We start from the raw sequence: 23,638 nt of genomic DNA on the forward strand, positions 1-23,638 counted from the left end.
GATCAAGAGGTACAAGCTTTGGGTTGTGAGTGAGTCGTGGAGATGAAGCGTACAGCGTAGGGAACGGTAATACTGCAATAACGTCGTGTGGTGACAGGTGGTGAGAGCACTTAGCGGGTGAGCACTGAGTGACGGACAGGGCCGTCGAAGTGCTGTGTTGTATACCTGAAGCTAATATAACATGGTGGGTGTGTCAGTTGTATTTCGATTAAAACAGAATTCTTCCCTTTTACTTTTCTCATCATGTTTCTTAGTGTTTTCTTTATAATTTTAAATTGACTCATATCCGTGTTACCTGATTTGTCAAATTTGAATTATCTCCATATAAATATAAATACGAATAATTGACCCCTGTTTATAAAAGATCAGGAAACTAGTATACTTTCTTGCATTGGATTTATCATTTTCATATTGTTCACGTCCTAGATTTTTAACAAAGAGGTCTGTTGAGGAATAACCAACATATAGTAAGTTGCACGTGTTAACACGTACAGTGTGTTGACTCTGACCTGTGGAAACATCACCACAAATCAAGATGGTGAACATGGCCATCACCCCCAGAAGTTTCTTCATGGACTCCAGTGATCCCTTTCTCCTGCCCCTGCCCCTTCCCTGCCTGTCCCCACATAACCACTGAGCTGTTTTCCATCACTAGAGACTAGTTTCCATTTGCAGACGTTTTCATAAATGGAGCACAAGATGTATTCATTTGCCAGTTGTCTTTCAGCGTATTTTTGGAGTCATCGATGTTTCGCACGGGTCAGTCAGTAGTTGGTTCCTTTTTATTGCCTAGCCGGTGGATGTACCACATACAGCCGCGAGACGTCTGTGTGTAAGCCTTTACCGCCTTTACTGTTACGAGTCTTACCCAAAGAGTTTGGTTCTCCGTGCTTCCTCCGTCCACGTAGGGGTCGGCAGGCCATCCTGCGGGATGGTGAGCTGGTGAGGCTCCCTGTGGGTTAGCTGGGTATCCAGAGCTCCGCTTGTGGCTCTCGTTAACGGCGCAACTGCTGGTCGGGTAGTTGTGGGCTGGGACCTTGGCTTCTCCATTTCCACAGGCTTCCAGGGGATGCTAATGCTGTTGGGCCACACTGCTTTGCAAAGCAAGGACACAGGGCCTGAGACTTTGCGAAGCAAGGCAGGAGTGGCGTATTTTTTCCTACCAGGTAAACGTAGACTACTTCTAGAGTTAGGTTTTCATCAGAAATGGAAAAAACTACATTTGTCAGGCAACATTTCACGTGCCGAGAAGTCTTTCTTTTCTTTTCCGTCGCAGTGAACACCCGGAGTAGCGGTGGACAGTGGAGGTTCCCGTCCGGTTATGTTGAGTACAATCTTCCAGACGGGGCTGGCGGGGAGTGTGGGGGCCTTGACCTTGCTGCTCTCTCTTCTCTGTGTTGCCCCGGGGCGGCTTTATTTGATTGGGAATTTGGGGAGGAAGGGGTGATCTGGTGCTGGCCTTCTCTGATAACCTGCAGTCGGGCTCTCGGACGGTCCGGGTCGGAGGTTTGCAGGGAAGTCTCAGGTCAGAGTCCTGCTGCAGCCAGCTGACCGTTGCCTTGCACCCGGTGCCCTTGGTTGCCTTGGTCGGGCTGCGTGGACTGCACGTTGCTCTAGGGCTCCCGGAGTTCACAGGGCTCCGAGCAGGTGTGCTGCTCAGACTTCGCCGGGGTGTCGGCATTTCCCTTCCTTCAGCTTCCTGGTCCCCGGGTCCTTGAGGAAGGACGGAAGGTGGCCTCGCAGTGCAGCATCCTTCCCCACGGGCTCGGGGTGCAGGCCGTGAGAACTGCTGAAGGGCAAGTGCCTGGAGTCAGGCCATCTGTGCTCCAGCGGTGGCCGTTCCCCGCAAGTAACGGCAGTTCCTCTGCCCCATGTCCCCGTTGGTGGTGAGGGTCATAACGGGTCTGATGTCATGAGGCTGGCCGGAGGCTTCAGTAATATTTGTCGGGTGATTAAGACAGTGCCTGCATGGAGTAAGCACTTTCTCGCACCTGCTAGATCTGTAGGTAGCTAGATGGGAAATGGCGAAGGCAGGTACGTAAGAGGTTGGCCTAGAAGCATCCAGGATCTTCCCTTAGATTGTACAGCGAGCGCTCCCTGACACCCAGGCCCAGTGGCTCCCTGGCTCCCGTGTACAGGCCTACCCCCCCCCCCGCCCCCTTCCCACCCCCCTCCCACCGTGGGGCACACAGCCCCCTGACCCCTGACCCCCTGCCGTGGGGCACACAGGCCCAGCACCTGCAGGCTTGGGCAGGAGCGGTTTTGTGTCTGTGGTTCCTTGGAAATGCGATGATGGGAAGGGGGGAGGGCACTTTTGGCTGAAGGTGAAAGTTGGAGTTGGAGTTAGTGATAGTAGGAATTTATTATAATTTTCAGTTAACCTTGACTTTATTTTTAATTTTTTTTTGGAATGATTTCAATGAAGTCAGATTTCATGTATATTATGTGGGCATTTCTTTTGAAATATTTGATGTCTCTGTTTTATGTAAGAACCGTATTTAAAAATCATGACTGACACTAGCATTTTCCCTTCATAATCGGATTGTTTTTTTCTGGAAACATCTGGAAATTTCTGTCACCTGTGCTATCCCTCTCAGAGCTGAAAGTAGGCCTTCGCTGCTCCTTCCCCTCATTTGTGGTCTCCCGACTCGAGTGGCCCCTGTCATCGGGTGTCCTCCTGCGGGCCACTGAGGTAGGCCAGAGCCTTCCTGGGCACCTCCTTTATTTTTCTCTTAAAATAGCAGAGCTTTAATTGTTTGCTTTAATTACATTTTTAGGAGCATTTCAAAGGATTGCTATCTTCTTTGTCACACCTGGCCCGTTTCCTGTACTGAACTCAAAATAGCGTCTGAGCCTGTAGGTTGCGTCACGTCGGGTCACGGGGTCTCGCCTTTGCAGTTGGCCGGGGCCTCCGCTCCTGGCCGTCCGGCGTCATCCAGACACACACTGCCGTCACACGCCGCCATTGCTGTACCGCTCAGTTCTGTGAGGTGGGGAGTTGGGCCTTCTGCAGCGTCTCGGCGAGTCCACTGAGATTATGAAGTGCTCCCAAGCAGAAAAAGTACTGGATGTAAAAACAAGCGTATGAGGTAACCGTGAAACTAGTGTGCGCTTGGGGCTGACTCATCTTTCCCTGAAGAAAATTTGCTAAGAGAAACGGCTCTCAGGGAAAGATTAGGATTATGTAAAATTGAAGATTTGTTTAAAAATTTAATTAAAAAAAGTTTTTTTAATTGAAGTGTAGTTGACACACTAGAACTTCAGAATTTATAATCTCGTCAAACGGTTGAAATTCAGTTACTCATCGAAAGCGAATTAAGCTGTTCTGCTTGAATAATTCTTTAGTGGGAAAAATTTTATAGACTGCTTTATGTAATGCTAGTTTATGTTGATCAGCCTTTGAAAGTAGCAGGTAATTTACCTGTTTAATTATTTGAGTGTGCTAATACTCTATTTTCCTTGTTCTTGTTTTGCATAAGGACCTGACGTTTCTTGTCATTTTATCTTCTATATTTCACATAAGATGTGATGTTCAAAACTTACAGCCCCTTGAGAAAATTTCTGAGGTTTTTAACTATCAAATTCGAAAATAATTTGCATTGTATCCAAAGAGTATAAGCATGTAGGGAAAGTATTTATTCTCTACCTTCAGAATTAAGAATACGTGAGCACGAGACTCATTTCAGCACCCCCCCCCCCCCCCCCGCCCCGAACCGCAGTCAGCACATTTATTTATTTCTCCTTAGTTCTTACCTGTTACTCCAGGTCAGGAGGAACCAGAAACCTGCCTGTTGCTCCGCCCTCTCCCCCATCATTTTATTTTCTCAACATAATGTTTATGGCACCTCTTACAACGCGAGGGAGGGTATATTGACTAATCCGTTTTGTTTGTGTTTTTACCTGCATTACCTCTTTTTTTCTTCTTAATGACATTTTATCCTTCCAAAAAAATGATAGCTTTTTAACTTTCTTTGGCTACGTGTGATTTTTGAGGATGATCTTTCTTTGAGAATATTCACGAATAAAAATGTAGAGCAAAGCCTTGCCAAGTCTTTCCGAGGCCGCCGTCCCTGATGCGGTGTTGAGGACATTACAGATGGCCAGGAGTCATTATCTTGCTGTATGCTTCCTGTTGTGCTTCAGGGCTTGTGAAGTTGTGGAATATTACTTTTGGAATTTGTGGGCAATTTATTCCTTCGACCCCTCTACTCAGCCTACGTTTTCAGCGCACGGTTTGATGAGAAGAAAAATTCCTCTTTGCCTGTGAATCTGTTCCTAATTTGGGAGGGTGTCTAAAGACTATGAGACAACCTCCCTTAGCTAAGAGTTGGAGTTCTCAGGAACTGGAGCTCAGTGGTACGTATATTTCAGACCTGGGTTTGATTCCTTTAAACTCACCTTTGTGGTTTCTGTCTCTGACGAGTCGGCGTCCCACAGGTAGCTGGTGAGTGCCTGTGGCATTTTCTTGTGGCCAGGAGGGGACACGGCTACTTCTTCTCTCTCCTGGTCAGGAACCTTTGCAGCTTTTCTTTTCCGTGGAGCTCCCTCGGGCTACATGTCTTCATGTTATGTCTTTAAAGTACTAAGTGAAAGAAGGGGATGAAAAAAAGCCAAGTAGGGAGACTGCGGGGCGGCATGCGCTAGAGACAGAAGAGGCGGTCCCAGAGTAGAAAGAAGAATGTCATCGACCGGCATCGGTGCGACGTGAATGTCCGTTCCAGAACGGGCGGTAGGGTGGTAAGTGCTCTGATGGACAAGCGGGTACCGAGCCCCCTGGAGTGCAAAGGAAGGGGCTGTGAGCAGTGCCTGGCACGGCCCGTCGTTGTGGGCTGGGCGTTCAGGGCACAGGGCAGCTTGTCCGCAGGTATGGCTGGGACAGCTTCTGCAGGTGCTGTAAGTAGGTTGGGGCCAGAACGTGGACTATGTGCCTGAGGCTGGAGAAGAGGTCGGGCTGGTGGACAGAACCTCGTTTATCGGGTGTCTTCTGTACCATGCTAATTGTTTTCTCCGTTTTTATCCCGAGTGTGGAACAAAACGACTTCTGGGTGTCCGTCTGGGGGAAGTTGGTGGATGGAAGTACTGCCAGGTGTGAAAGAGAATCTGGAAGAAGGATTGACAAGCTGGCTTGAACACGATAAAGTGTTCAAGTGGAGATGTCCCAACAGGCAGGTGCTTACAGAGATGCAGTTGAGACTGAAGTTTGGGTTTGAGAGGGACATCTGGCCATCGTTGGTATTGTAGGTGGTGAAGGTTACGGGTGGGAATGAGACCTCCTGGGGAGCTTCTGTTGAGAGGGAAAGAAGGCTGAGGAATAACCAGAAGGTGAAGGAAAGACAGGAAAGTTGACAGGGACTCGCCAGGCAGTCGAAGAGAGGAACTCACGGAGGAGTGCCCAGCACGAATGCCTGATCATCGGAGGCAGCAGGTTTAATAGGGACCAGATAGCGCCCATTGGTTGCAGGACAGCCGCACAGCGTCACTGGCAAGCAAAAGCAAGAGCGGGGTTGGAGAGACCGGGGGGCGGGGGGGTGGGGGACTGAGGCTCTGCGGTGGGGGCGAGGGACGGTGGGGGCATCATTTACTGTCCTTCCTCGGGAAGCTGGTCCTAGAAGGACGTGAGCCGAGGCCGGAAGGAGGCCCAGGGAAAGGTTCTGATGGCAGAGACGGGAGACCGGGGGGGGGGGGGGGGGGGGGGCGGGAGACTAGAGGAATCTAGAAATACCCGAGGCCTGTAGGAAGAAAGGATTGAGGGTCGAGTAGCAAAAACTCCGTTTGGCTTGTCGTGACTTGAGGTGACCTTGGAGCCACTCAGATTAGCTTTCTGTTATATTCTTGATCGATGTTTATTTGTTTGTGGTTTTGTTTTTTTTTTTTTTTTTGTCAGACAAAATTAACTGGATCCTGGTTTTCCATTAAATTCATTTCCTGACTGTAGACCCTGACGTGGCTGGCTGTTTCTTTTGTCACCGAGTGTGCTGTGAAGTGCACTCTGGGGAGCACGTGTGAGTCTGGCCTGGCCTCTCACACCCTCACTTCCCCCCAGAATGCGTAGACAGGTACAGACAGGTGGAGCGCACCTGTTCCACAGCCCCGTCCGTCCCTGCGCTCCCGGGAACACTCTGGTCTTCCGTGGCAGCCTGGGAATGGGCCCCGTCCGGGCCTGGTCACCCTTTGCTCTTAAAATAAAGCCGATAAATTCCTCCATGTGTGAATAACACTCCATGGACTTCAACAAATTTGTGTATTTTAAAAGGAGTCAAAGAATGAACCTCTCTGACTGGAATTTCCTATTTCAGAATACCTGTGGAAGAGAGATTTTGAGGGATGGTACTCTCTGTGTGTCTATTTACTTCCTTGCTTCCTTCCTTACGTTTTATTTATTTTTAAAAACCAAGGTAGAATTGCTATATAATATCATGTAAGTTTAAGGTATGTACGTGTTGCTGCGTTTGCATGTTACGGTATGACTGTCCCTGTAGCAGCAGCCAGGACACGTGATTATTATTTCTTATTCGTCGTCAGAGCAGTAAGAGATGTACCACGTTCTGTTTATACCATAAGAAGTTTGGCCGGCCTCGCTTCACATTCCCATCGTCAATATTAATAAGGAGTCTGCTTCGCAGAATAATTAACCAGTCAGTTTTTGAACCAGTTATGAAAGACTTCTGTACAGAAACCTCCTGAAAGTAATACTCGGGGCCGGAGAAAGTCTAGTTTTGAGCTCTGTGGCTGGCTGACGGCTCCCCAGCCGTGCTTCTGGGCAGGGTCTCGGAACTGAGAGCCTCTTCCGTGTGAGCGTGCCCGTTGGTGGAGCTGGTCCTTTCCTAGCTGCCCGGTTGTGCTCGCTCCTCGGCGGGAGAGGTGCCTGGTGCCCCGGCCACACCCGCACAGCCACTGCCTGCTGTGAAAGGCTTCTGAGTTTGGTTTTCTGTGTGGTGTAATTATTTTTAAAATTTTATTTAAATCCAAGCTAGTTGACATATAGTGTAATAATGATTTCAGAAATGTAACTTAGCGACTCATCGCTTAACGTACAGAACCCAGTGCTCGTCACAAGTGATGCCCATCCCCCCACCCTCCCTCCAGCAACCCTCAGTTTGTTCTCTGTGTTTAAGAGTCTCTTATGGTTTGCCTCCTTCTTTCTTTTTATTTTTCCTCCCCTTTCCTTATGTTCAGCTGTTTTGTTTCTTAAATTCCACACATGAGTGAAATCATATATTTACCTTTCTCTGACTTCCTTCACTTGGCATAATACACTCTAGTTCCATCCACGTTATTGCAGATGGCAAGATTTCATTCTTTTTGATCGCCGAGTAATATTCCGTTGTGTATGTATGTATGTATGTGTGTGTAATATACATCGTGTATGTGTGTGTGTGTACGTATATACACATGTACACACCACATCTTACTTAATATCCATTCATCAGTTGATGAACATTTGGGCTCTTTCCATGCTTTGGAAATAGTGCTGCTATAAACATTGGGGTGTATGTGCCCCTTGAAACAACATTTTTGTATCCTTTGGATAAATCCCTAGCAGTGCTATTGCTGGGTCATAGGGTAGTTCTATTTTTAATTTTTTGAGGAACCTCCACACTGTCTTCCAGAGCGGCTGTACCAGTTTGCATTCACATCAACAGTGCAAGAGGGTTCCCCTTTCTCCACATCCTCGCCAACATCTGTTGTTCCTGAGTTGTTAATTTTAGCCATTCTGACAGGTGTGAGGTGGTATCTCATGGTGGTTTTGATTTGTATTTCCCTGATGATGAGTGAGTTGAGCATCTTTTCATGTGCCTGGATATCGTGTGTTAGCCATCTGGATATCTTCTTTTAAAAAGTGTCTATTCATGTCTTTTGTCCAATTCTTCACTGGATTACTTCCTTTTGGGTGTGGAGTTTGATAAGTTCTTCATAGATTTTGGAAACTAACCTTTTATCTGATAATGTCATTTGCAGGTATCTTTTCCCATTCGTCAGTTGCCTTTTAGTTTTGTTGATCGTTTCCTTCACCATGCAGAAGGTTTGTATCTTGATGAGGGCCCAATGATTCATTTTTGCTTTGGTTTCCCTTACCTCTGGAGACATGTCTAGCAAGAAGTTGCTGCAGCCAAGGGCAAAGAGGTTTTTGCCTGCTTTCTCCTTGAGGATTTTGATGGTTTCCTGTCTTATGTTTAGGTCTTCCATCCATGTTCAGTTTATTTTTGTGTATGGTATAAGATACTGGTCTAGGTTCATTCTTCTGCGTGTTACTGTCCAGTTTCCCAACACCATTTGCTGAAGAGACCATCTTGTTTTCTGTTGGACATTCTTTCCTGCTTTGTCAAAGATTGGTTGGCCATGCATTTGTGGGTCCATTTCTGGGTTCTCTATTTTGTTCCATTGATCTGAGTGTCTGTTTTTGTGCCAGTACCATGCTGTCTTGATGATTACGGCTTTGTAATACAGCTGGAAGTCTGGGATTGTGATGCTGCTAGCTTTGGTTTTCTGTTTTAACATAACTTTGGCTCTTCAGAGTCTTTTCTGGTTCCATACTAGTTTTAGGATTGTTTGTTCTAGCTCTCTGAAGACTGCTGGTGTCATTTTGATAGGGATTGCATTGAATATGTAGATTGCTTGGGGAAGTATCGACATTTTAACGGTATTTGTTCTTCCAGTCTGTGAGCGTGGAATGTTTTTCCATTTCTTTGTGTCTTCTTCAGTTTCTTTCATAAGCTTTCTGTAGTTTCCAGAGTACAGATCTTTTACATCTTTGGTTAGGTTTATTCCTAGGTATTTTGTGGTCTTCGGTGCAATTGTAAATGGGATCAATTCCTTGATTTCTCTTTTTTTTGCTTCTTCGTTATTGGTGTATAGAAATGCCACAGATTTATGTACTTTTTTGATTTTATATCCTGTGACTTTATTGAATCCATCTATCAGTTCTGACAGTTTTTTGGTGGAGTCTTTTGGGTTTTCCACATAGAGTGTCATGCTGTCTGCGAAGAGTGAGAGTTCGACTTCCTCCTGGCCGATTTGAATGGACAGGCGTGTTACTGCTGAATGAGACTGTCATTCTGAGGACCAGGGTAGTTCTTGAAGGATTAGAGATTTCGCAGTCACACCTAAGTCATTTCGAATAGGAGTGTGTATGAACCGAGCACCTCATAAAAGACTCCGGGCTCTAAGATTACAGCCAGAACTGTGACTGTGTTAATTCGACAACAACTGTTTAGGAAAGTATTTCTGTAATATGGGAGGAGTTAAGATATTAGTGCATATCTATATGGTGGAACTCTCCACGTCAGTGCATGGTTTTGAAGAACCATGATGAGGGAAATGACTCTTTTGTTAAAGGCAAAAGGGATGCAAAGTTCTCTGGACAGTATCCCGGTTAAAAACGAGTAACATAGATTGCATCGTAAGGCGACGATCTTCCTGAAGAAACATAACCTCTTTCCTTCTATTTCAGCTAATCTTCCAGTGCCGACGATTGCAGCAATAGATGGACTTGCTCTGGGGGGGGGCCTTGAGCTGGCCCTAGCATGTGACATACGTGTAGCAGGTGAGAATTAATCCTGGCGGTTATCTTCAGATAATTCCAAGTGATGTGTTCTGTTCTTTTCCTCCCGTTGAGTAGAGCATTTAGAAAAAGTCACCCATTGGGCCGAAGGGAGTGTTGAAGATTCCCGGTTAAGGAAACAGTCTGGTCCAGTCCCTTGTTAGTCTCGGCCGGGGAGGGGAGAGCCGGAATTGGGCAGGCGGACCTGAATTTGAACCGCAGGGCCTGCCCCGCTCAGAGCCGTCGGCTCCTCTACAGTGGGGGACCAGCAGGGGCCGTGGTGGAGATCGGGTGAGCCGACGTGCGGCACGTGCCCGGCCCCAGCACTTACCTCTGGTTCGCTGCGTCATGACAGCTTCACCTCCCTGAGGTCCACTTCTCGCTCGGTCTCCTGAAGGTTGGATGAGGTGATCATGAAAATGACAGGGAAAACAATCAATGCTGACCGGGTGCCGAATGTTGACCCTCATACTAGTCTCGGCACTCGACCTGCATTAAGTCGCTCAATCGGCCAAATGGCGCCGTGTGAAGGGTGTTTCGGTCCCTGCGGAGGCTCGGGCCCAGAGAGGAGACGCAGCGCGCCCGGGGTCGGTGACCGAGCTGGGACGCCAACCCAGGCGCTCCCGTGCCGGGGCCGTCACGCCTGGTGTCCTGCCAGAGCCCTGGAGACTGCTGCCGCCAGACGGTCACTTCGGGGTGACGGACAGGGGCCCCAGGCCCGAGGACCGGGCGAAGCAGGCAGCAGATATAGGTCACCGACCTCTCCTGGCTCCTGCCGTCACTTCTGAAGCAGCTGCCTGTTGAAAGTAGGGTCAATATGATGATGTTTTTAGTAAGTTTTGACTGTTGATTGGAGTTGGTAGCTGCTGGTCCACATGGACTTTCCCCTTCGGATCCCTAATTGTCTCAAATCCTGAGTTTTAAATGGAGAAGCTAAAGTCCGTGAAACCCTTTTCTGAAAGGGTGCAGATTCTGGGAATTAGGATAAGGGAAGTGGTCCAAGTATGTTTGGATATGCAAATAAATAATTAAGATGTGTTAAAGTAGTCGTGAAAGCAAAATGCGGAAAGAGGAACCCTGCCCGGCTGTCAGAACAGTAAAACCGTTTGTCAGAAGTGACTGGAGATTTGGTCCTGAAAAGGTGCCGTATCTGGTGTGATGTATTAAGCTGTTTGGCTTCGAGGACTCTTCAGGCAGCCGAAGAATGTTCCTGCTTGTCAGAAGCCTCTCTCCTCGTCCTCAATCGTTAGCGGGGTCTAAGCCTTCAAACGTGACTTGGCAGCATCCGGTCAAATTATGTAGTCATAGCCCTGGCCTTTCTGCATCAAAAATTAATTCGCTGCCGAGCAATTTTTAACAGAAAAGGTTATGTGAGCCTCTTAATATATTTATCATTTAGAGTGTTTACCTATTTCCGTAACCAAATGCCTCCTGAAGTGACTTTTTAAAAGATTTGTGACACGAGTTTAAGTAGTAAACAGAGTATGTGTAGCTTCTTTTACTAACTTCTTCAAGTCATAATGTTTGAATATATGATCCGGATGTTACTTAATTTTCTTCCTTCCTTTTCAGCTTCCTCTGCGAAAATGGGCTTGGTTGAAACAAAGTTGGCAATTATTCCCGGTGGAGGTATGAATTGTTCACATCCATCTTGATTTCTTCTCAACAACAGGGCATAAGGCCAAAATACGTTAATTGAAGAGGCAACATTTTGGATAAAGGGACTAACGCTGTACCGTTTGCTTTAGTAGCGAAGTCCCCGTTCGCCATGTGCTCTTTTAGCTTAGGTAGACGGGAAGATGGCGGGTGTGTTGGCCGTTGCTGTCTGCTTGCGGGGTCTCCCGTGCTTTTCTGTACAGTTTCTTAATTTTTCAATTATTGCATCAGCCACATTAGTCTTGGAGATTGCACTGATAATTTGAAACTTCGTGTGGGTATATGAACGTACGTGCCCTCAGAGAGGTGCCCACACAGACCCCATCGGAGGGGCGGCGGGGATACCCAGGCTTCGTGCCAGCTTTTCTGAGTTTCCCTGCAGCAGGGCAAAGGTTGGGGTCAGTGGATGGCCTGAATTTGGAGCTGAGGTGTTTCTTCTTTTTTTGTAAAGTTTATTTATTTTGAGAGGTAGAGAGCGAGTGAGTGGGGGAGAGAGAGGGAGAGAGAATCCCAAGCAGCCTCCGTGCTTAGCACAGAGCCCGACGCGGGACCGCATCTCACGAACCGTGAGATCACGACCTGAGCCGAACGCTTAAGAGTCGGACGCTTAACTGCCTGAGCCACCCAGGCTCCCCAAGGTGTTTCTCCTGTCACTGCAGAAAAAGATAGGTGAACTGCTTCTTTTGGAAGACTCACTGAAGAAAGTAATTTTTCCGACAATGATAATGAAATCTCGCATCACCCAGTAAGTCAGAAATTTTGGTTCTTTTGTCTGATGAGAGAACTTGGAGCTGTTCCTGTCTCGTGAAGTCGCTCTCTGAGAATGTAGACCTCATTTGAGATGTGCAACACGTTGGTGACTTAGCAGTATGTGAATGAGATAACAGTAACGGTGTAAAAATTAAAAGCATCGTTTGAGTAGTCATGTTTGTACCTGAATAGATGAAAACTGTGTGTTTAACCTTATGCGTGTAAGAGTATACTGATTAGGTGTATAAGTAGGAATTAAAACACAATTCAGTGAAAGTGGTGACCAGTAGGTCAATGTGTCAGACTCACTAGAAGGTTTCCACCTCGGTAACCCATGAAAATGCTATTCTTGTAGCATTTAAATACCTACCTGTTCCACCAGGCCAGTCTTTTCCACAGTGACTAATGAAAACACTCACAAAAGGATTTATATGGAAATGGATCCAATTGAAAAGAATTATCAGATAACTAATACTGGAAAGAAAAGATTTAGAGAAAGGATGATATGATAGGTTTCTAAGGTTCTTTTAAGAAGCATGCATTTGTTGCTAACTAGGCTACAACCAGCCCTAGAAAGATAGTAACTATAGGGGAGCGGCGACCCCCCAGAGACAGGTCAGCGTGGGACCTGTGAATGTGACCTTATTTGGAAAAGGGGTCTTTGCAGACAAGGATCTTGAGGTGACCTCGGTCTGGATTATCTGAATGAACCTAAAAACTACTAACAAGTGTCCTTACAAGAAGAGAAGAGAGAGGAGAAGCGGGAGGGCCGCCTGGAGACAGAGGTGGGAGGGAGGCGCCTGCGAGGGCAGAAAGCCCAGGACCGCTGGCTGCCACAGGACGCCGGGATGTCCTTCCTCCAAGCCGTCCGGAGGAGGCCAGACTCCTGTCCCCTAGAGCTGTGAGGGAAGACCGTTTCTGTGGTTAGAGGCCAGCGAGTTTGTGATCGTTTGTTACAGCAATACCTGTAGACCAACACGGTGGTGTCTGATGTTTCGGTTAGAGGGCGGGAGGAAGGTGAACTCGGTAACGTACTTTCTATCTGTCGTGTCTTGGAGAGGAAATATTTTGTGTTCAGACCCCAAGAAGGTCCAACGGTTGCACCAGAGCACCCTTGGGATGGGTTAGACCCAGGAAGCCTGATCACCGTGGCATTGGTGCCTTCCGTCGGCACTCACACACCTCTGTGTCTTTTGAGGGTTAGAAAGGAGCGTTTTCTTCCTGGCACACTCAAGTTCCTTAGGGTCCTCCTCAGTCGGGGCCCGTGAATTAGGACCCACTTATTGCTAATTTGATTTGATTTGGACTGTGTATCCTCATGGTTACAAGTATTTCTAAAATTTTTATTAAATGAATTTGTGTGGCATAAAAGTCAGAATGCTTGAAGATTTTCTTGTCTGTTTATAAAGGATAGCTTTCTGTCTCTTTCTTTTCTCCTGAGTCTGAGGGAATGTATTTCAGTTGCTTAATATAATGAAGCTTTCAGGTTGGTAGCTCGGCATGTAAGGCTGTGCAGCATCGCATGGCCCGTGTAGCATAGAACTCCACGGCGGCCACGTTCACGTTCACGTGAAACAGATGCAGGCACTGGTTCACTTGTGCGTTCGCGTTACGGTCACTAAAGCTCCCTACATCATGCCTATTTTTGATTCGTGTTTTATTTTATTTTATTTTTTAACATTTTACTTATTTTTTGAGAGAGAGAGACAGAGAGACAGAGCATGAGGGGGGAAGAGCAGAGAGAGAGGGAGACACAGAATCGGAAGCAGGCTCCAGGCTCTGAGCTGTCAGCACAGAGCCTGATGCGGGGCTCAAACTCACAAACCGTGAGATCATGACCTGAGCCAAAGTCGGATGCTTAACTGACTGAGCCACCCAGGGGCCCCTGGCTTTGCTTTTTCAATTCAGGATCCATTTAAATGTCAAACCTGTTGCATTTGGTTGGATATATTGGCGGGGGGAGGGGGGGTGGGGGTGGTTTTGTTTTTTAAATCTAGACAAGTCTTCCATTTCTTTGTTTTTTATAACAATTTTTTTTTTTTTTAAGAATTTAGGCAAATTATGTTACTGACATTTGCGCATTCTGGATTTGACTGAGTCATTTCCTCAACTTTAGATCTAGGTTAAAATATTTTGCCAAGAATACTCAAAGGGGGGCGCCTGGGTGGTGCAGTCGGTTAAGCGTCCGACTTCAGCCAGGTCACGATCTCGCGGTCCGTGAGTTCGAGCCCCGTGTCGGGCTCTGGGCTGATGGCTCGGAGCCTGGAGCCTGTTTCTGATTCTGTGTCTCCCTCTCTCTCTGCCCCTCCCCCGTTCATGCTCTGGCTCTCTCTGTCCCAAAAATAAATAAACGTTGAAAAAAAAAATTAAAAAAAAAAAAAAAAGAATACTCAAAGGGCCATGCTCTGCTTTTCATTTTCATTTTGTTTGATGGCACTTGATATTGGGTTATCCCACTTTGGGTGACAGTAATTTTGATCATTTGGTTCACATGGTGACTAACATTCTTTTCTTAGAAACTTTTCAGGAAAAGAATGCTTAATAATTCCTACTGGCATTGATCATTGCCTACATTAAAAAAGAGAGAAGGAAATTAGAGCACTCAGGTGTCCTGGGAACAGGCGAGGGGTAGAGGACATCACTGGTCGCCTGGCCGCAAGCTGTGTTTCCCAGTAAGGCAGTCTCTTGGCATGGTTACCAGGAACCGTATTTAAGGTGTGTCTGTGAAGTAATGCGGATTTTTAGATCCTGCGTGCGTGTTGTCCTGAACACAGTAGTCATTTTGGAAAGTTTTGTTTGTAACCTTTGTTGAAATCCTCTCGGAGTTTACATCAGAATGTGAGCTTATTCTTCCGAATATCCTCCGTGGTGAGTCATCTTTATCCTACGAGGGTGAATTTGATTTTCATAAATAGCAAAAGACCTTTCTGGGCCAAATCTGATTAAGAAGGTCATACTATTTCAGGAGGGAGAAAAGCGTAACAACAAAAATAAGACTGTTTTTCTTAAGAGGCTCATGTAATGACACACAGAAATGACACATTCACCCGTGTCGTGAAGTGGACCGCTTCCCAGCTGACCTCTGCACAGGCCGGCACTCCCTTCTGCTCTCCGAAGTCAAGTACGTTTATTAACACGCTTCTTATGCCGCAGAGGCTCATTTCTTTTTACTTTAAAATGTAATTCAGTGACCGCTTCTAATCACAGTGTTTTGGAAGTTGACTTTACGCTGTTGACAGACCATTTTGGGTCGCCGTGGAAGAAGCATACGTGTGTCTGTGACTCAGCAGCGCTCCCTTCGAGTTCTCCCTCCAAAATCTGGCAGGGGAGCCAAGATGTGCAAGGGTCATAGCTGCCCTGTTGGAAGATTGTTGGAGTCGAGCAGGAATAAGGCAGTTCACGGCCGGGAGCTGTGAGTTGGAGAAGTGAGCGTGGATCCCGTCAGCTGTGATCGTCACTTTAGAGGCCTGCGAGGGGGTCCCCAGCCCTTCCCAACCCTCTGCCCTCCCGCTCCGTGCTTCGCTCACAGGCTTGTGCTCGGGGCTGCTGTTCTTCCACTCACCACAGCACATACTTGTTGGGCCGCGCGCTGGTCAGGCACTGAGCGCACAAGGAGAGATCGCCGTGCCGGGCGGGTGCTACTCCAGCAGAGGGGCGGCGGGCGGGCAGTCGGTCGTGAACTAGGCGGGAGCGCAGGTGCTGTAGAGGAAGAAACAGGGGTGGGGGCTTGCACTTTGAGATAGGGGGTCAGGAGAGGCCTGACCGAGAAGGCAACGTGGGAGATCAGACTGCCAGGAATTGGGGCAGTCAGTCGTACAGAGAGGAGGAAGAGCGTTTCAGACAAAGACACACGGGATACAGGGCCGGGACGGCAGCGCCCACAACCTTCCCCCGTCACTGCAGCCAACAGACGGGAGGAGAGTGACAGGGGATCGTGTCATTGCAGCCAGCAGATGGGGGAGAGTGACAGGGGACCGCGGCAGAGACGCAGCGCGGGGGACCACACGGAGCCGTCCCTGCTTTCACCCTGAGCGAGAAGGGCCCGCAGCAGCTGATCAGCAGAGAGGCACGCGCTTAGGCGTTTAGAGATTTGTCTGGGCACCATGTTGGGAGTCCACATCGCTGGGGCCAGGTGTGAGGCCGGAGCTGTGGTTCGGGTACAGGCTGTAGGGCCGGGACTAGGATACTGCAGTGGTCTGCATGCTCCGATTTGGAGAATCTCCCGGCCGATCGGATGAGGAGTATAAAGAAGGAACCGTAAGGATTCTGGCTAGAGTGACTGTGAAGGAGTCCCCTTCAGCTGAGATGTGGAAAGCTGTAGAAAGAGAAGGTTCAGAAGAGACAGTGAGGAATATTGTTCGGTTAAAAATAATCGTTAAACGTCCAAGTGCGGTATTAATGAAGCAGTTGGTTGTGCAATTGGGGAGTTTAGGAGAGTGGTCTGGGCTGAAAATAAAAGTGTGAATTGAGTTTTTTCCTGGCATCCACTGGCCCGGTCTAAAAAAAAAACCCAGAAATGGACGTTGGCACAGCCAGAGAGAACTCCAGGAGGATCCCTCTAGTTCAGGCTTGGGAAACGGGAGACCAGTGTCCTGGTAGTGAGTGAGCATGGTGGCCGCCAGGACCCCAAATACCGGGAATTGTGAGGGAAGAGAACCTTCCTCAGTCACAAGAGCTGTTGTCTCATGGGGGTGGGGCAAGTTCCCGCTGCCTCTCTTTTTTCTGCCTGTCTGCGTTTGGCCTTGGACGTACGTGTAGTTGTTGGAAGTGAAAGGTAAATACAACCCCAGTGTTCTGGACGGCGGTCCCAAAGAGGGGGGTGCAGGGTACCAGAAAGCACCAGGAGATGGTTGAGAGAGAGGACCTCAGGAGGGGATCCCATGAAGTCGTTTGTCAAGTCCCGACTTACCCCTGGACTGTGCATGTGTGTCTCTGATGCTAAACAGCAGACCAGATACTGAGAACTTGAACCAGGAGTTGGGCCACTGCCCAGATCTGAAACTGGCCAAAGTCCTCGCAAACACGGCAACACTGAAATCACAGTCCACAGGAGTTTGGAATGTGCAGTCTGGAAACATTTAGCGTTGACTCAGTGCTGAAACAAAAACGTCCAGGCCAGAATTACCCAGCATGTGAAGAACCCGAAGTCTCAACTTGATGGGAGAAGACATTCAACAGGTGGCCATCTAAGATGACGGCTGCTAGAATTTTCGGAGAAGGATGTAAAAGCAGTTACTGCAGAAATGCTCCAGGAAGTAAGGGCGAACTGTCTCAGTTTCCTGCTGTTCACCTGGTTGATGCAGGAGGGATTCCTGTTCTAGGTTTCTGGGGATGAAGGACGCCTGACACCTGGCCCCAGACAGATGTGATCGACAGCAGTTCCTCAGTCACATCTGCTCCCCATGCCAGGGTAGGGGGACACTGCACGCACCCCGCAGGGCCACGAAGAGGGTGTGATCTGGAGCAGAGTGATCCAGCATGTCTGGGAGAGGCAGGCTGTGTAGGGACAGGAGGGTGGGCTGTCCCCTGGGTCCCATGGGAGGATGTGATGGGCTTGTTTTTTTTGTTTTTTATATGTATGCGTATGTGTGTGTGTGTGTGTATATATATAAAATATACGTGTATGCATATATACACATATGTATATATACGTATATATACGTATATATATGTGTGTGTATATACGTGTATATATATGTGTATGTGTGTGTGTATATATATATATATATACATACATATGTAGAAATTTTCCTTTTTTTAAAAGTAGCCTCCATGCCCAACGTGGGGCTTAAACTCACGACCTTGAGCTTAAGTGTCACATGCTCTACTGACTGAGCCATCCAGGCTCCCTGATGTTTGAATGATTCCATGGTCTGGCAGGGAACTGGAAACCCCCCCCCCCCCACCCCACCCCCAGGGATAAGTAGGAATCATGCCTGGTCTGTTTGATGGGGAGAGTTGTTTGTCTAGGGGATTAACCCATGGGAACAGAGTGGGGAGGGGAGCCCGTGGTCAGGCCGTTGTGGTTCACCTGGTTTCCCTAGATATTAGGAAGCACACGATACTGGGCCTTTATTGTAGGCCTTGCACCGCATGAGCAAATGGAAATATGGCAAGTTTCAGAAAAGAAAGAAAAGGGCCGAAAAGTACATTAGCCAAAATAGGAAGCACCCTGGATGGACTGAATACAAGGTAGAGACGACAGAAGAAAGAGAGCATGAACTTGAAGATGGCTCAGTAGGAAGTATTTCGTCTGAGTATCAGAGAAACGAAAAAGCCTTGTCTGTACGAACTGAACCTCAGGAACCTCAGGAACCTATAGGATAGTACTGAAGGGTTTAACACTTGTGTCACAAGGAGTCTGAAAGGAAAGGAGAAACTGGTTCAGAAGAAAAATGTTTAAAGAAATAATGGCTGAAGACTTCGTAAATTTGCTGAGACATAAACAAGGATTTAAGAAGTGCCCGAACCCACTCAAGATAAGCCGCAAGAGATCCCTGACCAGACACATTCATAAGCCACTTAAAACCACCGACCAAAAACCAACCGACCCACAAAAAATATCCTGGAAAGTCAGAGGAAAATGACACATTATTTATAGGGAACCAGTGATTTGAATGAACTCGATTTCTCATCAGAACAATGCAGTCCAGAAGTCAGTGGAACAGCATCACTGAAGTGCTGAAAGGAAGGAATTGTCCACCCAGAATTCTGTATTTGGAGAAAATGCCCTTTAAGAATGAAGGTGAGGGTGCCTGGGTGGCTCAGTCAGTTAAGCATCTGACTCTTGATTTCGGCTCAGGTCATGATCCCACAGATTGCTGAGTTTGAGGCCCACATCGGGCTCTGTGCTGGCAACGCGGAGCCTGCCTGTGGTTCTCTTTCCCTCTCTCTCTGCCCCTCCCCCACACTGTGTCTTTCTCTCTCTCTCTCTCAATACATAAATAGACAGTAAAAAAAAAAAAAACAACAACTGGGGTGCCTAAGTGGCTCAGTCAGTTGAGCGTCAGACTTCAGCTCAGGTCATGATCTCACACTTCGTGGGTTCGAGCCCGGCGTTGGGCTCTGTGCTGACAGCTCATAGCCTGGAGCCTGCTTCAGATTCCGTGTCTCCCTCTCTCTCTGCCCCTCCCCCACTTGTGTTCTATCTGTCTCTCTCTCTTTCAAGAATAAATAAACATTAAAAAAATTTTTTTTAAATACAAAAAAACCCTGAATTTGCTTTTCACCAAACACTCATTCTGGTGACTAGTTTTTAAAGCTGTAATGCCCGTAAAGTGGAATAGAAGGTGTGGAGCATTCAGGCACCCTCCGTGCATGTCCCTGAGCAGGCGGTAGAGTCCGATTATATTCTTTTCACTTACACCCACTTTTATCCACTCAGCAGCGGTGCTCATGGTTGAATGGCTGATGAGCAGCTGTCCCTGCCTGTAGGCAGAGTCGTAGTTCAAGGGAGAAGCCCTGGGCTGAGCGTCTTTGGGCTCGAACCCCACCTCCCTCACTGCATTGTGTTTCATTAGGCACGTTTCTTTTTGAACGTTGTTTCTCAGTTTCTTCTGTTGTGGAATGAAGGTGATGACGTCTGGACCGCGCGGCCGCGGAGAGACCAGGTGAGGAGATTCTGTGTGCGTCAGACGCTGGCTGGCACATTGGCTGGACCCACACTCTGTTATGGTCTGTGTTGTTCTGGGTGCTGATTTGCTGTAATTTTTCTTCTTTCTAAGATGCCTTTAGCAGCTCTATGTCATAATCGGTGTACAATACACTGCACGTGTTTCTAGCAAGAAAACTTGGTAAGCTTTGACGTGTGGACACCCGTGGAACCATAAACAGCCAGGATGATGAATACGTCTATAGCTCTGTCACCCCCTAAAGTTTCTTTGCGCAGCCACTGAACCACTGTCTGTCACTACAAGTCAATTTTCATTTTCTGGAATCCTGCAGAAATGTTATATGCTATGTAATCTTTGCTTGCTTTTTACATTCAGCGTAATTATTATTATTTTTTTTTCAACGTTTATTTATTTTTGGGACAGAGAGAGACAGAGCGTGAACGGGGGAGGGGCAGAGAGAGAGGGAGACACAGAATCGGAAACAGGCTCCAGGCTCCGAGCCGTCAGCCCAGAGCCCGACGCGGGGCTCGAACTCACGCGAGATCTCGCGAGATCGTGACCTGGCTGAAGTCGGCCGCTCAACCGACTGCGCCACCCAGGCGCCCCCAGCGTAATTATTTTGCTGTCGTTTTGTAGTGAGTTCCAATACTTAATTCCTTCTTATTGCTGAATGATACTGCAGTGGCTGGGTGTACCACAGTTTGCTAAGCTGTTCACGTGGGTAGACACTTGGAGTATTTCCAGCTCGGGGGTCTTATCAGTACAGCCACTGTGCATGTTTGCGTCGCAGCTTGTGTGGGCATATGCTTCCAGCTACCTTGGGTAAGTGCTTACGAGCGGAATGGCTTTATTTGATAAGTGCCTGTTTCTGTTGTTACTGCGTGACCAGCACCTCTGAGAATTCCCACCAGCGGTAATGAGAGTTCTCTTTTCTTCTGCGTCCTCACCGAGGCTTGGCGTGGGCTTGTCGTGGATGTTGTTTCCCTGGTGTCTCACGATGTTGAGCATCTTTTCATGTGCTTACTTGCCATCTAGCTCTGTCTCTTTTTGGGGGATGTATTTGTACAAATCCTTTACCCATTTTTTAAAAAGTTTGAGACAGAGAGAGAGAGATAGGGAGCGAGCGGGTGGGGGAGGGGCAGAGAGAGAGCGGGGAGAGAGAATCTCAAGCAAGCAGGCTCCGCACTGTCAGCGAACCATGAGATCATGACCTGAGCTGAGACCAAGAGTCAGACGCTAAACCGACTGAGCCACCCAGGCGTCCCTGGATCTTGTACCCGTTTTTAATTGGGTCATTTTTTACTGGGGTTTAAATTATTACTGTGTTTTCTTCGTAGTATTACAGATATGAGTCCTTTATCCAGTAGATGCTTTGCAAATATTTTTTTGCATCTGTGAGTTGACTTTTTAGTCTCTTAGCAGGTCTTTCGAAGAACAGATTTTAATTTTGATAAGTTCAGTTTATCGACTTTTCCTTTCATGGTTTGTGATTTTGGTGGTGTGTCAATGAAATCTTTCCCTAAACCAAAGTCACAGGTGGTTTTCTTCTGTTTCGTTCTAGAACTTCTATAGTTTTGGTTTACAGTTAGACATATGATCCGTTTTCAGTCAGTTTTTGTGGATGGTGTGAAGTATGGACTGATAGACGTCTGGTTACTCCAGCAGGATTTGTTGAAAAGAACGTCCTTTTCCTCTGATTTGCCTTCGCACCTTTGTCAAAGGTGAGAAGTCCGCTCTGTGTATGTTTCTTTCTGGGCTCTTTTCAGTTCTCTTACTCTATTTGTCTATCTTGGTACCGATTCCGTACTATCTTGATTACTGTAGCATTAAAATAAATCTTAAAAATAGGTATTTTTAGTTCCCTTCTTTGTCAAAGTTGTTTTGCCTAATCTAGATCCTTTGCATTTCCATATGAATCAGCAGGCCAATTTCTAGAAAAAGATCCTGCTGGGACTTTTGGGTTAACGTTGTATTCGATTTATAGGTTTATTTGTAGAGATTTGACCTTGGCTTTATTGTCTCCTCAGACCCATGAATACCATCTAACTATTTCCTTAGGTTGTTAATTTTTCTTACCAGACTTTATGTTCTGTTGTTTGGCAGAACATTCTGTAAATGTGAATGAACTATAATTGTGAATTTTTCTGTTTCTCTTTTCAGTTCCATTAGTATTTGCTTCAAGTATTTTGAGACTCTGTTACTAAGTTTGGAAATATTTAGTTTTGTCATGTCTTATGATGGATTGCTCTCTATATTATCTTAAAATAATCCTTTTTATCCCTGGCGATATGTTTTGTTGTGAATTGGACTATGCCTGGTATTTATGTAACTACTCCAGTTTACTTTGGTTTGGTGTCGGCCTAATCTGTCCTTTCCTGTCTTTTTATTCATAAGCATTTATGTCTTTTTACTTAAAATGCATTCCTGGTAGGCAGCATATTGTGGGGTCCTGCTTTTCCATCCATCACAATGACTGTCTTCAGTTAGAATATTCAGACTGTTTACTTTTAATATGATTATTGATACTGTTCTACACAAATCTCATATTCTGGGCACCTGGGCGGCTCAGTCGGTTGAGTATCTGACTCCGGATCCAGTCATATCTCATGGTTCTTGAGTTCAAGCCCCGTATCGGGCTGTCTGCGGTCAGCACAGAGCCTGCTTCGAATTCTGCCTCCCTCTCTCTCTCTCTCTCTCTCTCTCTCTCTGCCCCTCCCCCGCTCGTTCTCTCTCTCTCTCTCTCTCTCTCTCTCTCTCTCTCTCTCAAATAAACATTAAAAAAAATCTTTCTCATTTTCTTAGTTGTTTTCTGTTTCTTGTTTTTGTTCCCCTTTGTTTCTTTTTCTTGGCCGTTGTTTGGAATTGAGTGGGGTTTTTTTATTCTGTTTCATGTCCTTTATTGACTTATTCACTATTATTCTTTACTTTTTTTCATTGATTGCTTTAGGACAGGTACTGTATATCTTCCATTAGGACAGTCTACCATCCCATGAATAAAACATCTCATACACAAGAATGCAGCAGTAAGTACTTTTATTGTTTTCCTCTGCTCTTTGTGCCTTTGTTGTTATGCACTTAAACGTTTACATATGCTTTCGCCCCACGCTTCCTGATTAATTTTGTTAAAAAAAATCAATTATTCTTAAAAGAGATTTAAGTCATCAGGAAAATGTCACGTATTTACTCCCGTGGTTGTTTCCTCTCCCGATTCTTCCTTTGTGTAGACACGTACTTGAATTTATCACCAATATCCATGTTCCCGTAACAGTTCTGTGTGCATGGCAGCAGCTGCTGCTGGGCTCCTTCGGCTTTGGGAGATCTAGAAAAGTCTTGCGCTCTGTGTTTGGAAATGTTTTTGCTGGGTGCAGAGTTCCAGGTTGGTAATATTTTTATCTCTCCGTATGTGAGCGATGTCGCAACACCACCGCCTTAGCTGAAGTTGTTTTCTTGACGGGAATCTGCCGTCATCCTTTTCTTTGTTCTTTTGAAACAGTGTGTTTCTTTGCTAGACCTGCCTTCTGATTTTTCTCCTTATCCCTGGTTGTGGGCAACTTGAATTACGGCGTGCCTTCGAATAGTTTTCGTCGTGGTCCTTTTGCTCGGCCTCAAACTCCTCGGCCCTCTCCCCCTTTCAGGTGGGTCTTTCCCGAGTTTCTTCACACGTGTAGTGCTCAGTACTCCGGTGAACACTCAGGAGGGACCCCCTCCAGATTTCTGGAGTCTGCCCCCCGTCCTGCACACTAGTTACCTGTGTCCCCCTGGGCTCACGGCTCCTCTTGAACTGAGAGGGCGCTGGGCCGGCTTGGGGTCCACCTCTCTGCTCTGCGTCCTGGCAGCTCTTTCTGGGCCATACGCTTGTGCAGGAGTCGGGCTCACCTTGCTTGGTCTTGAGTCATCACTGTCCCATGTTGTCTCATGTCCAGCGTCTCAATACTGAGTTGCGGGTGTACCCGACAGAAGGTAAATCCAGTCTCTGCTACCCTATGGCCGGAAGTGGAAGAGCCATGATTTCGTGAATGAATACGTAAGCATGCGTCCACTCATTGTATTACTTATTATTTATCTAATCTTTTATCGA

General features: G+C 46.9%; 1 protein-coding gene across 5 annotated transcripts in view; it reads left to right on the plus strand.

Moving 5' to 3' along the window:
• AUH (AU RNA binding methylglutaconyl-CoA hydratase) overlaps positions 1-23,638 on the plus strand; it is a 161,815-nt gene that overhangs the window by 57,736 nt on the left and 80,441 nt on the right. For 4 of the 5 annotated variants that reach the window (XM_047830812.1, XM_047830813.1, XM_047830815.1 and 1 more), the window contains 2 exons: positions 9,452-9,544; positions 11,114-11,170. The exons of the other annotated variant lie outside the window; for it this stretch is intronic. In XM_047830812.1, the coding sequence (XP_047686768.1) occupies positions 9,452-9,544; positions 11,114-11,170 (150 nt within the window). The remainder of the gene's footprint in view (positions 1-9,451; positions 9,545-11,113; positions 11,171-23,638) is intronic. 5 annotated transcript variants of the gene reach the window in all.

Source organism: Prionailurus viverrinus, chromosome D4, assembly GCF_022837055.1.
Source record: "Prionailurus viverrinus isolate Anna chromosome D4, UM_Priviv_1.0, whole genome shotgun sequence".
Classification (NCBI taxonomy): domain Eukaryota; kingdom Metazoa; phylum Chordata; class Mammalia; order Carnivora; family Felidae; genus Prionailurus; species Prionailurus viverrinus.